The 12,443-nt window shown below is 39.9% G+C and overlaps 1 protein-coding gene and 1 pseudogene across 1 annotated transcript in view; one reads left to right on the top strand and one right to left on the bottom strand.

The window, feature by feature from the left end:
- The window catches only part of LOC140161964 (nucleolar transcription factor 1-like), a 38,622-nt gene extending 28,425 nt beyond the window's left edge, over positions 1 to 10,197 (bottom strand). The window contains 7 exon segments of the mRNA XM_072185258.1: positions 546 to 625; positions 628 to 700; positions 1,963 to 2,046; positions 3,415 to 3,587; positions 5,192 to 5,311; positions 6,400 to 6,438; positions 9,885 to 10,197. Coding sequence (XP_072041359.1) covers positions 546 to 625; positions 628 to 700; positions 1,963 to 2,046; positions 3,415 to 3,587; positions 5,192 to 5,311; positions 6,400 to 6,438; positions 9,885 to 9,900 — 585 coding nt within the window. The 5' untranslated portion in view covers positions 9,901 to 10,197.
- Positions 10,198 to 10,481: 284 nt separating this feature from the next.
- Positions 10,482 to 12,443, top strand: part of LOC140163009 (uncharacterized) — a 41,769-nt pseudogene continuing 39,807 nt past the window's right edge.

Genomic DNA, 12,443 nt, shown 5'->3' with positions numbered 1-12,443 from the left:
GCCAATCCATTGAATCCCTCGGACACAAAATATCAAACTGTGCAGACACGCAACATTGTTACGATTCACTAAGCTGTGCAGTTCTGGGGTCCACTTCACATACTTTTAGCTCAAGTAACCTTTCGTAAAGTTACGAATACCCAATACTTTACAAAGGGTCCCTATAGTAAATCCCTATTACTTAAGACTTGTCGTAAGTTACGAACTATTTCACTATTTATGAAGTTTCGTAAAGTTTAGTGAAGTGGACCTCAGGGTGCATGAAGCTTTGCACCCTGTCCAAATTCATGTTCCATCTTTCTCTAAATGATCTAAGAACTAAAGTATGTTCTACCATAAGTTTGAGTGAGATGAATGCATTTTGGTGTAGGTCATGTTCCACCTTCTACTGGATAGACTATAAACCTATACTACAAATTGAATGAACACAGCTTTCCAACAGGTGCACCCAATCCAACCGCGATCTTATATCGCATATTTCAAACTACAATGCGAACGCATGTCCTTGAATACAATAAATAATAGTAAATCCAAAAAAGACAAACCTTTTTCTTCTCTGACAATGTCTTGAATTTCTCAGACAACTGTTTTGATATCTCTGGCTGTGAAGCTCCTGGATGTTTTTCCTGTATTTCTTGTTCTTGTCTTTGTAGAACATAAAGAAGGCCGTCAATGGCCTCTTGGGCATGTCTGGATGGAGCTACAAAAGTATAGAGAAATACAAAATTAATTTGCGATAGCTTACAGAGGCCAGAGCGAGAAAAAAAATTACTTGAGTGAACCATGGTTTGACTACTTATATCACATAATACATCGTTTTCAAAGATTCATTAAACTTTCTCTCATACTTGGTTGTGACTTCCTCCGGATCCAGATGGACTCGACGAGGGGGCCTACCAACTGAGTCACGTCTACGACCAATTGATCCTGAGGGCGTCATCATCTTCTGATGACGTCATACCATCCAACAAAGGATCTATTGGCAGACACCATTGAGAAAGGCAACAGAGTGGATTGCCGAAACTGTATGGAAAAAAAGTGAGTTTTTTTCTTGGAATATACTATGAAAACTTTGTAATCTGAATATTTGTATTCCTGATGAATCTCTTCAAAAAAATATACGGATCCCATTTGTTGTGTTCTCACTTCAAGCTCAGCAATTTTTGCACTGCTAAAATCCAAAGATGTCAGTCACTGTGGTCAAAAAATTGTGAAATCATTGATGTACTTTTGCCCCTACTTTTGTGGGATCAACTTCCAAACAAAATGTCCCACAATCAAGACATATTTAAGCATTCCTGGTGCCATCACAACTTTAAAAACTGCCATTCAGTACATGAAGATGAGTGCATACATTACAATGTATGTTTTTCCTCAATTTAAATACCGTATTTCGTCAAATAAACGCCCCCGGGGACGTTACATTTTCCCAAGTGGGGGGGGGGGGGGCATTTATTCATGGTCAATTTTAAAACGATAATTCCCGTTAAAATCATTAGGTAAAGTAAAAACACACTCTAAAATGACGAACTATGAACTAGAAACACTGACTTCTGGCTCACTTCCGAGTTTCTGATCCAGATTTTCGCCAATTAATGACGCTATTATCGACCATGTGGGCGACTTGGTAAGCTTACTACACAAGATAGCATGGAAATATCGGCATTTTTGAAACATCTTGGTTGAAAAAAAAGTGGTGGGGCGTTTATTTGAGGGGGGGGCGACTATTTGACTGAAATACGGTACTATACTTTGTTTCACCTCGAGTTTGGTAGTTGACGTCAGTGCCTTTAGGCTGTTGCGCCATCAGTGTGCTGACAAAACACCCTTGTACTTGTGTATACACGTTCTGTGGAATTGGGTAAACATACAATGCAATACTGCGGGATATATCAGCAAAATACACCGCTATGTCACCCAGAGGTGAAACAAAGTATGCATATTATGGCACAGTTCACTTACAGCCCTCCGCCTCCTCAGATTTGGGTCGTTCTGTATATTCAGTGCGTCATTGCACACCTCAGTCAGTGTTTTAACCTTGCGGACCTGTATCAGTGAATATGAACAAAATTATGGCTGTTATTTGTAATCCAAGGTTTCATTTTGAACACATTTTTACACCTTGCAAAAGGCATGTGGACCCTGTAACCCCAGATGACATTCAGGGGTCTGTGGTGGGAATTTTAGGGTCCACATTTCTAATTGGAGCGATGACTCTCCGAAGTTGAACTTAATTTGGAAGGCTTTATATTTAAACGATCATGATTTTGGAAATAAACAATCCAAAAAGAGCCCTCTTAATGGACATTATTGACAATTCTACAAAACAAACTTACATAGTCCTACATAAATTTGGCAGAGGATGCATTTAAAATTAAGACCTCCAAGTCAATCCTGTTTAACAAACCCACACACAAATAAAACCACCTGCGATTGGATGACCACCCATTCAGTTAGCTAATCAGTAGGGAAGCAATATTGAGTAATTCTTGAAAGCGACCAGCTTCAAGTCTTTACAAAAATATCTCGTGTTCATAATTATACCACTAGGTCTAGTGCTTCAAATTTCCATGTCCCAAGAGTAGGATCTTACACCAAAAAGTCTTTTTTCTATCAATCCACACTTGATTGGAATAATTTACCATCCCAAATCAAAGCTATTATTGACAAAAATACTTTTAAATATATGCCATAAAAAACACCTTGCCAGAAGTGTGTTAACCCAAGAGTCAGATGCATTTGTGTAACCTGTTCCTTTCTGTCCTTTTGCTTGCTTTGTCCTCCGTCCCAGGCACCATCTAGCCTTTATGTTGGACCCCATTAGAAATAAGTTTACACATTTGCAGCTAGACTTTATGGGTTATCCTGGCATTTCGGCTTTTTGGTGTCTTTGCTTGTATCCTTGTATTTCATATATGCTAAATTTGTGATAATTTGTGATTGATTATATTTATTGTTCTTGTCGATTTTGCCGAATAAATATGAATGAATGAATGAATGAAGTCGATCCTGTATCAAGACTGTTTTGTATGTTTGCATATCTCTCACAAACAACCAAAAGCACAAATAATAAATTCCTTTAAAAAAGGAATGGGGCGCCCAATGTGAGCTTGGACGTGATATGGTGAATTCCATGGTGTGTAGATTTGGTATTATAATGATTTTCCTAGGGAAGAGTAGAAGATGATCAAATGCAAGAGAAATGTGAGAATGTTTATGTTGAAAGCTAAATTGAAAAATGTGTGCTAAATACTTTACCTTTGGATGATTTCAACCATCTTGGATGTATATCTTGGATTTATTTATTTGCTAAATAGGTCTACATTTAATTTAGACTTGTACAAAAAAAGGGATCAATGGAAATCACATCCACCGAGTTTCGCATCAAATAAGAATGTTTAAAGCCTGACATACCTGAGATTGGATGACCTCCCATTCCGTTTTGCAATCTTGGGGCAGGTAATCCTTGAAGGCGACTACCTTCCAGTCAATCCTGTTGATCCTTGTCTTATATGTCTGCACATCTCTCTTTGGGGCCTGGTTTCTTATGTTGATTATAAGTTGCAGCCGGTCCTCTCGTGGGAATGCTACATAACATATAAAATGGTTGGACATATCACTTTCAGTTTACAGGTGGATGCACTATGCAGATGATGTCACAAGGTACTATAATTAGTCATAAGGTTGTTGATTTTTTTATTTAAAAAAAAAAAAAAAAAAATCAGATTTTTTTGATTTAAATTGACTTTTTCATTTTTTTTTTATTCAAAGAACTGCTATACCCCATGATAAAGTTAAAAGAGTACCAGTGGAATGCTAGTCATATGCACAATCCTACTAAGTATTTACAAAAAAATAAAAACGTGTTTTTGCACGTGAAAATTTCAAATAAAAATTTTGGTAAAATCATGGGAAAAAACCTGTTGAATTCTGCACCTTGAAGATGAATTTTCAGCAATAGATAAAGTGACATCATAGAGGTATTTTAATTGTATCCAAAAGTTGTAGAAACATTGGGAATGAAGTAAAACAGTCAATTTAAGAAAGATTAACTTACATTGATCAACAATGGTAAAAAATGAAAAAAGTTGATTTAAATTTGGTGCCAAATGTCAGTTTTTCATGTGCTTCATAAATATATTATGCAAAACACCAAGTAAAGCACAATTTATTATTATACAAGGTGGAAGTGCAAAAAGGCCCTATCTGAATAGCTGCCAGGTGCCATATTTTTAGCTATGCACACTATACTGAAAATCTATAAGGCTTTCATGGACTACCCCCTCAAACAATATCATGTAAATGGGCTACAAAACAAATGGAATTTCAATGGACACTAGGTTGCTATTATTACTGCTAAATAATGTTTAGGCTAATGAAAGTCGATTCCGAGTTTATCGTCCCCCGCCCGCGTCACTTTTTGGACACCAAAAACACCCGCGTCAAATTTTCAAAAATGCCAAAATAATTCATTATTTTCAAAGTATCAGTGTTTTCACCAGTTGTAGCAATTGGAAACATATATTTTTGTTTGTAAAACATAAAAATGTATAACTTGGAACCCAAACCAGGCTCTTTTCTAACTTTTCTAGTCCCTACCCATATAAAAACATGTTTATAAATAACATGTATGAGTGTGGCTTTAAATCAACACGCACTTTAGGTCAATTTTAATGAAATCTGATGAAATAATGAAAAATGAAAAATGAAAAAGTCACCTCACCAACCTGGGAAAAAAAAGGGACGATAAACTCGGAATTGACTTTCATTAGCCTTATCAGTTGTTTTGGTACAATTATTCTGGTCTACATTGCGCACCCTGTGTTTTCGATACAATTCGATCTGGTTTACCCTGCGCAGTGCGCACCCTATTTTTTAGGGTTGGGGCTAGGGTTAGGATTAGGGTTATACTTGTGCACAGGATATACCAGAATTATTCCACATTTTCAAGTTGTTCCCACTCAAACAAATCAGTTCATTGCGACTGTTCAGCAGCAGAAAGACAATCTGCATAAAGCTCATGTACTGTACACTGATTGATTGCCAGTGATCTGTATGAGGTCAATCAATACACAATTCATGATCCACCATGATAACACAGGCAGTTGTACTCTCAATGGAGATACATCTTTTTGCCACTGAGTCATATTTGGTCAACTTTTTTCTCCCTCAATGCTGCATGATCACTTACCTGTCTTGATGACCTTTGCAGCTGGTTCGCCATCTTCTTTCTTCTCTAGCTTGATCTCATGCTCCTGCTTGATCTCATGCTTGACTTCAGCAAGCTTACGCTTCTTTGCCTTGCTTCCTCCTACAAATCATTAAAAGATTGAGAAGGAATGACTCCAAATAAGCAATTTTTTAATAATTTACAAGCAGGCCCGTACGCAGGGGGGGTGCGACCGCACCTCCCCAAATTTGCAAAAGTATACAAAAAGTCCCAAAATTTAAGAATTTGCGAGCGTAGCTAACCAAAAAATCAGGTTTTTTACGTTTTTTTGGTCCAAATTTGGGGAAGAAAGTCCACTTTCCACAAAATCGCCCCCCCCTGGAAAAAAAGTCCACTTTTTCCAAATCAGCACCCCCCAAATAAAATCCTGCGTACGGGCCTCTTTACAAGTATAAGATTTTCAGTACAAAATATTTGCTTACCTTATTGACCAAATGATCAATAAACATAAATTTATCAACATATTTACATAACTTTTATATTCATTTAAAAATGTATGTTATACTGATTGGATACAAAATAAATCTGAACTGAACTGAAAAATAAAATGCTGCATGCATTTGTTTGTGGACTGTGATGGTTCATAGTTCCTACATTTGACACAAACGACTCATTTAGCTTAATCGCATCACATAATTAATATAGACTCTAAATCTCTTTTCTTTTGCATGTAGCAGACATACTAGTTCACCACGTAAACTTGTATGGCTCAAAATTCGGACCGCTTCGCCATTAAGTTTACTGCTTTCTGTGTTTTGAAATTTGTTGACGTTTTAACGACGGTCGATTATTTTAGCTGTGTCACGTCACATGCATGACGCTGGTGGGTACCAACCAAACCTTGATCGCCGATAACGATGTGATATGGGACTTACATAGGATTACACAGAGATATTTCTTGCCAAAATTTGACCATTTCTAGGCAAGTTGGCCCTACTTTTTCTGTGTTATGTGAAAAAGGACAGTCTTAAGTAAGTATTTAGTGCAACGCTTTTGATGTTTTGATGTTTCGGGAGACTGAGAGGGATCATAATCAAAAAATGATGGAGCCTAGACTGTGTAATATTCCTTCACCACATTGCCGTACGGTAACAGTCTTATACGATGGACAGATAGTATCAAATTGTGAATGAGGACATCGTATAAGTTCCTTGTACTAGCAGACATACCTGATTTTAAGGATGTCAGCCCCGTTGAGCTTGAATGAACTGAGGAAACAAACACAAGGTAACAAAAATTTAAATCTACAATTTGCAAAACAACATTTGGCTTTGTGATGGTTACCATCTGATCTTCCAGCTGATGCATTTGTCTATGGCATCCCTCTGGAACTCTTCGGATCGAATTGTAACATCCCCACCCCAGCCCCCCTCCCTAACCAAATTTTTTTTCAAGAATTTTTGCTTCAAGTTGGGGAAAAATTACAAACCAGGCCAATGTTAGATACAAATTACAACTTACAAAATATTGCCACCCCCCCCCATCATGGCCCAGTGTGCAAATCCAGCCCTCTTAAAGAGCACCATCAGTGATCCCCTGCTACTTAAGTCAAAAGTTGTTCATAATGGCTTAAAGTGAAGGGTAATTATCATGATTATAACATAGGCTTAGGAACGGGGGGGGCTTGAGGGGCTCAGCCCCTCAATAATTTTGGTGGGAGGGGCTGGAATACCTTTCAGCCCCCAATAATCCTAGGTGAAGTTCAAAAATTGTGATAAAATAGAGGGAAAATGGGTGTTTGTGACCTATATTTTGCAAAATTGTCTGACTCGGGCACCCCCAGGGTGGCTCACCAATTTAAAAATATTTTTCAGCCCCCCCCCCCATGTTGAAAATCTTCCTAAGCCAATGATAGGGTAACAGGACCAGAGGTTCTTCACTTGATTTGAGGTTGGGTAAGCGAGTTGTGGACTGGAGGGGTAGGGTAAGGGTATACATGTGTCAGGGCCATAAGGCTTTGATTGGGGACTGTAAGGATAAGTGGTGAGTTGGAATACAGAAGGTTGTGATGGTATAAAGGGGTTGGGTAGTGTATGTGTTGGGAGAGTAGTGTATGGGCAGGGAAAGGGTAGGGGTGAAGTTGGAGATGGGCAGGGTTAGGGGTAGGAGTAGGGTATGGGGTGGGGTAGGTGGAGAGGGTTAGGGTAAGCAGTTGGGTATCTTGGGGTAGGGTCAGGTGTGGTGGGTGTAGTGGATGGAGTAGTGTAGAGTGTGGTGGGAAGGTATGGGTAAGGGTCACGGTTCGATTTAGAGGGGTTTTACATGCACAAATGCATGTAACTTTGGCTCTGTGCATGTAGAATTTTGCCTGTGCATGCAAAATTTTGTGTTATTTGGCCCATTTTGAGGAAAAAATCGGAGTTGTGCATGTACATTTTATTTTCTAAATCGAACCCTGGTAAGGGTTGTGGTAAGGGTAGGGCTGGGGATGAGTGAGGCAAGGAGTAAGAGTGTGTTAGGGTAGGAGTAGGGTATGGGTGGGTGCTGGGTGGGTTGGGGACTTGGGGTATGGGTGGGGTAGGTGGAGAGAGGTATGAGGTATGCAGGGGTAGCGCTAGGTTTTTAAACAAGGGGTCAAAAATTTGAAATTTTATGAAACTATGGATCCAAACAATAGAAATAAAGGGTGCAAATGACCCTTTAGCAACAACTAACTGGTAATTTTGTGCGCCAAAAGCTAAAAGAATGCGCCTATGACCCCCATGGCGCAAGTTAGCGCTACCCCTGGAGGTATGTGGTGGAGGGTGTGATGGGGGTAGATTCCATACAGTGAAGTGGATAGATAAGTACCTCCCCCCCCCCCATCTAGAGATCTGTAGGGAACAGTAACAAAATTCAGTACGGGGGTCAGCAGGGCTGGAGGTTCTCAAAATAAGTAATGGTAAGGGGCAGGATGAGGTTGGGGTGGGTGGGGTTAGATGGGGAAAGGGGTGAGGTAGGATAGGGATGGATGGGGTAGTAAGAGGTTAGGGGTTACTTGAGGTAGGGTGTAGTGGATCAGTGGTGTAACCAGGACTTTTTCAGAGGGAGGGCAAGAGGGGCCAAGGCAAATTTCCAAGGGGGAAAACTTTGACAAAAAAAGAAAGGAATATATAATTTTCAAACAATGAATAAAAATATTTGGTCAGCTTACAATGTTTTTATTCAAACTGTTCAGACTATATTTATTCGTATATTTTTGGAGTCAACATTTTTGCTCAGTAAACAGAAATCACATGGAAATAATTTAATAAAAATCTGATTTTAAAGGAAAATAATAATTTTATTGCCCTGTAAGTGATAGGCCCGTGATAGGCTGGCTAGGCTGCACAGCTTAAATACAGGACCTTGGCCTACTTCCATTCTGTGTATCACAGTGTACACATGTGCTGCTATTACGCAAGAATGGTACACTCAGTACCCTGGGTTGTTGACCGTGGTCAAAACTCGCTAAAGTTTGACCAGTGTCACCCAGGTACTTGGAGGCGCAAGGACATGCACACACCTCCACCGCATTGGTCGGCCATCTGAATAAGCACAACATAATGTTCCAAAAATAGACCTTGCTCTGCGCATTTTATCAATGAAGAGTTCAGTCTTATCGAGGCCGGGAAGGACATTATTTAACCTCTAAAAATACAGGAGATCAATTATTAAATTTTATGAGATAAGAAAGAAGAAGAAGAAATATCTATGATGCAAACGGCATGACATTTTTTCTCGGTAATGAAATTCAGGCGAGGAATAAATTAAAATCCACTGCTCTCGCGGAGCTGAGTCGATCGCGTTGGTTGAGTGAGTGAGTCAGTAGTCTAGGATTCATTATAAAATGGCCTGCTCAACATATCGAAGAAAGAACCGCCGCGGCCTCCGGGGTTGTGAGGCAAAATAATATAGCGGTTTTTACTCGCTCGATACGTTCAACTGGCCCACTCAGACAAGAAAGCAGCAGCAATCATGATTTTGACTTTGACTAGCTACGCTCACAATATATTACCCCAACCCTGGGTCACATTCATAGCAATGCTGGGTTGATTTCCAAAGAAGAAAAAAAATCTGGCACATGCTATTCCATTCTGCGCCCCGCCCGCTGCGGCTTGTAACATCGATGACGTCGTGGTTTTCAAGCCCGGGCATGTCTGCTAAAACTGCAACGCGGACACCACTTAACCACTTCCCTAAGTTCATTCCTTACTCATAATGTTCAACTTCCCGTTCTATAAAATGTTCTCAAGAATACATTGAACACATTCATCGTGAGTAGAGGCAATTCAATATGTTCTCATACGCAGGTTTCTTGAGAAAAATAAATTTCAAGGAATCGAAAAAAAAAAAAATAAAGCCAGACAGTTCAGTGACACGAGACTACCCTGGCTGTCTGGTGTGCTATGCCGCCGATGCTGCCTTGTGTGCGTGCAGCTACGCAAGAGAGAGCTCACGAGTCACGCGCATTACAACGCCCGTTGAACCCCGGGGACGAAAGCAAGGTAAAATAGCCAAAAACTCGCTACATTTCCGCCAGTTTTAGTCGACTAAAACCCCACAAAACTATCCGCTGACTATCACATGGTGATCTACAATGAATAATCTACACGGATATATAACTAAAATCGTACATAATGTGTTCAAAATGGTTAAAATTGCGAATAAAAGAAGAAAGAACAAAGTCACTTACCCTCACTTTCAGCCATCTTTATGCTGATCAGCCGGGTTTCCAGCCCCTGCACTCCCGGGTCAGCTCAGCCGGCTCCGCCCGCGTGGCTTCCTCCGCGCTGCTTGGGCAACGATGGCGTCCTTGTGTTGTTTATGAAAATCTCGTTAGCTTTTAACAAAGAAAGTAGTCCGAATTTTCCATCGAAAGATGTGTTCAATCAAAGCCCTAATTCTCTGCAATTTTGTTGAAAATTTTATTAAATTTCACGTATGCGGGAAATCGCGGAACCCGTCAATTTTGCAAAATAATGTTTTGGTTGTTGGAATACACGTGGAAATCACAATCACTCTCATGAAATAACAAAGTACGCATTTCATTACTGAAAAAATATTGGTGACCCACTACGCACTCTGGTTATGATATTATATGAATATTTATTAGGATAACGGTATCTTATTAGCCAATCAAAATTCAGCGCACGGCCGAGAACTTATGTTTATTAATTTTCTCCGCATAATTGATTGCTTATTAACGGCGCACGTTAGTTGGTTTCCAAAATTTTTGTATGCGCCGTAGAGCATGTTAGAGAATACACTTGGAACAATATAGGAAAATTTGTTATTATTTTACGTGGCCATGCCCATAATTTCACAGCTGGCTGAAGTTTGTTTGTGTCAATCTGCTGCTGATCTGTAAATACTTTTAAACCATTTGTTTATTATTTTTAGTGACAATGGCTAGTGCGACATCGGCGGATAAAAACTATGATCCCTTGTACGCATCCCAGACGAGTGGGGATGAAGAGGACCATATCGGTGGAGGAGGAGAAATAGGTAAGCTTAAAAATACTAACAATACATCATTGAACATTACTAATCCATTCTAATCATCCCTCCCGCATACCCGCATCCAAAATTGAGAATTGCAAAATATTTAATTATTTGATTTTTATTTGACATTTTCTCTGTTAAATGACATTTTAATTCCATTAATTTGCTACTTCCTTGCTTGAGTTTGATCATCTTTTTTATGATGCTGAACAAACACTGAAATAGCATGTTAGACTTCGGGTTATCCACTTCACTCATGTAAAAGGCGCTGATTCCCATAGTATTCCTCATTCAAACCAGGGACGGATTTAAGCAGTGGCCCGGTGGCCCGGGGCCAGTGGATTTTGCGTCGGGCCAGTAAACGTCCAACAATGCTGGCCCGCCGGGCCACTAGATTTTTGAGCCAACACATTATGAGACAAGATATAATCAGTCATGGACATTATTTACACAGTTTCTGCTCCGCCTGTCACCTGTAATTTATATCTTTATTCAATGATTTTTCATATATTTATATTCTTATTATTGCATTGCTAGCAAGTTGGAAATATACCGCTTTTTACGCCGATAGTAGGCCTACGTAGCCTACTACTTCTAAGACTAAGCTCTTTCGTGCTTTATCTGATGATGATAGCGATACCACAAATACCGCATATTTGGAACTAAAAAAGGCAGGACCAGTGGCGTAACTACCCCGGGCGCCACCCTTAATTAGGAGGCGCCAAATTGACCAATTCAGCATCGATTCTGCGCCTCCAAGCGATGAAAGTCAAAATTTTCAAGGCTTCGGATGCATTTCAGGACAAAATCAATTGAAAGAACAAGACCGATATTCAACATCTAGTAACCAAAATTAATTAGTGTATAGACCTTATTGTCCAAATTTGCACGCGCTCCGCACGCAATTGTTTCAAGAATGAGGGAGCACTATGTATCCTTAGCCTGTACTACGCCACTGCCCGCGTCTAAGATATCCTTGGGTGGGGGGTAGGGGCGCCAATTTCGTGATATTATTAATACACATTTTTATGGCATATGATTAAAAATTGATATAGATTTTTCCCTAAAACACCAAGAAAAAAATTAGGTTTTTTTTTTGCAGTAGAATATATTGAAAAAGCTGGGCCAGTAAATTTATTGCAGGGCCACTAGATCTGCCATTTCACTGGCCCGGAGGGCCAGTAGAAAACTGAAACCTAAGTCTGTCCCTGATTCAAACCAATTCAATACACGACCTGCATGACTTTGGCGGGCTATTTTGAAACAGTCATGGTTGCACATGCAGGTACTTCTTTTGAAAGTCCTAACAAGGTATAGCAGTCGTTGATAGGATATGCAGCTTACAGAACATGGATAACCTCTATTCAAACACCTGCAGGCTGCATTCACTCGGTCGGATATCCGGGAACATTGGCCCTTCGTCCCCTTTGCCCAAGCGCGCGCATAGCAACCAGCTCGAGAAAGGGGAACTGCACATGCTCACACTGGTTTTACAAGGCTATTTCCCCTTTGTGACGTCAGCCCGACCGAGAGAATGATTTGTAGATCAAATTCAATAAATGAATCAAATTAATGTATAAAATTATGTGGTGTCTCACCATAGATAGTGATATCTCACGCTCCAAGCATTAGCAATACGTAGTATTGCAGCGTGGTAAAGCGAGTCTATCTCACTAGGAAATAATGGTGTTTTTTACTCTTTTCAAAAACGTGACATCAGGGCGGATTTAGAGGGGGGCGCATCCGGCGC

The sequence above is a fragment of the Amphiura filiformis genome, chromosome 10, assembly GCF_039555335.1.
Source record: "Amphiura filiformis chromosome 10, Afil_fr2py, whole genome shotgun sequence".
In the NCBI taxonomy this organism is placed as follows: Eukaryota; Metazoa; Echinodermata; class Ophiuroidea; order Amphilepidida; family Amphiuridae; genus Amphiura; species Amphiura filiformis.
Note: the sequence above shows the minus strand (reverse complement) of the source record. Positions and strands in the feature narration are given on the sequence as shown.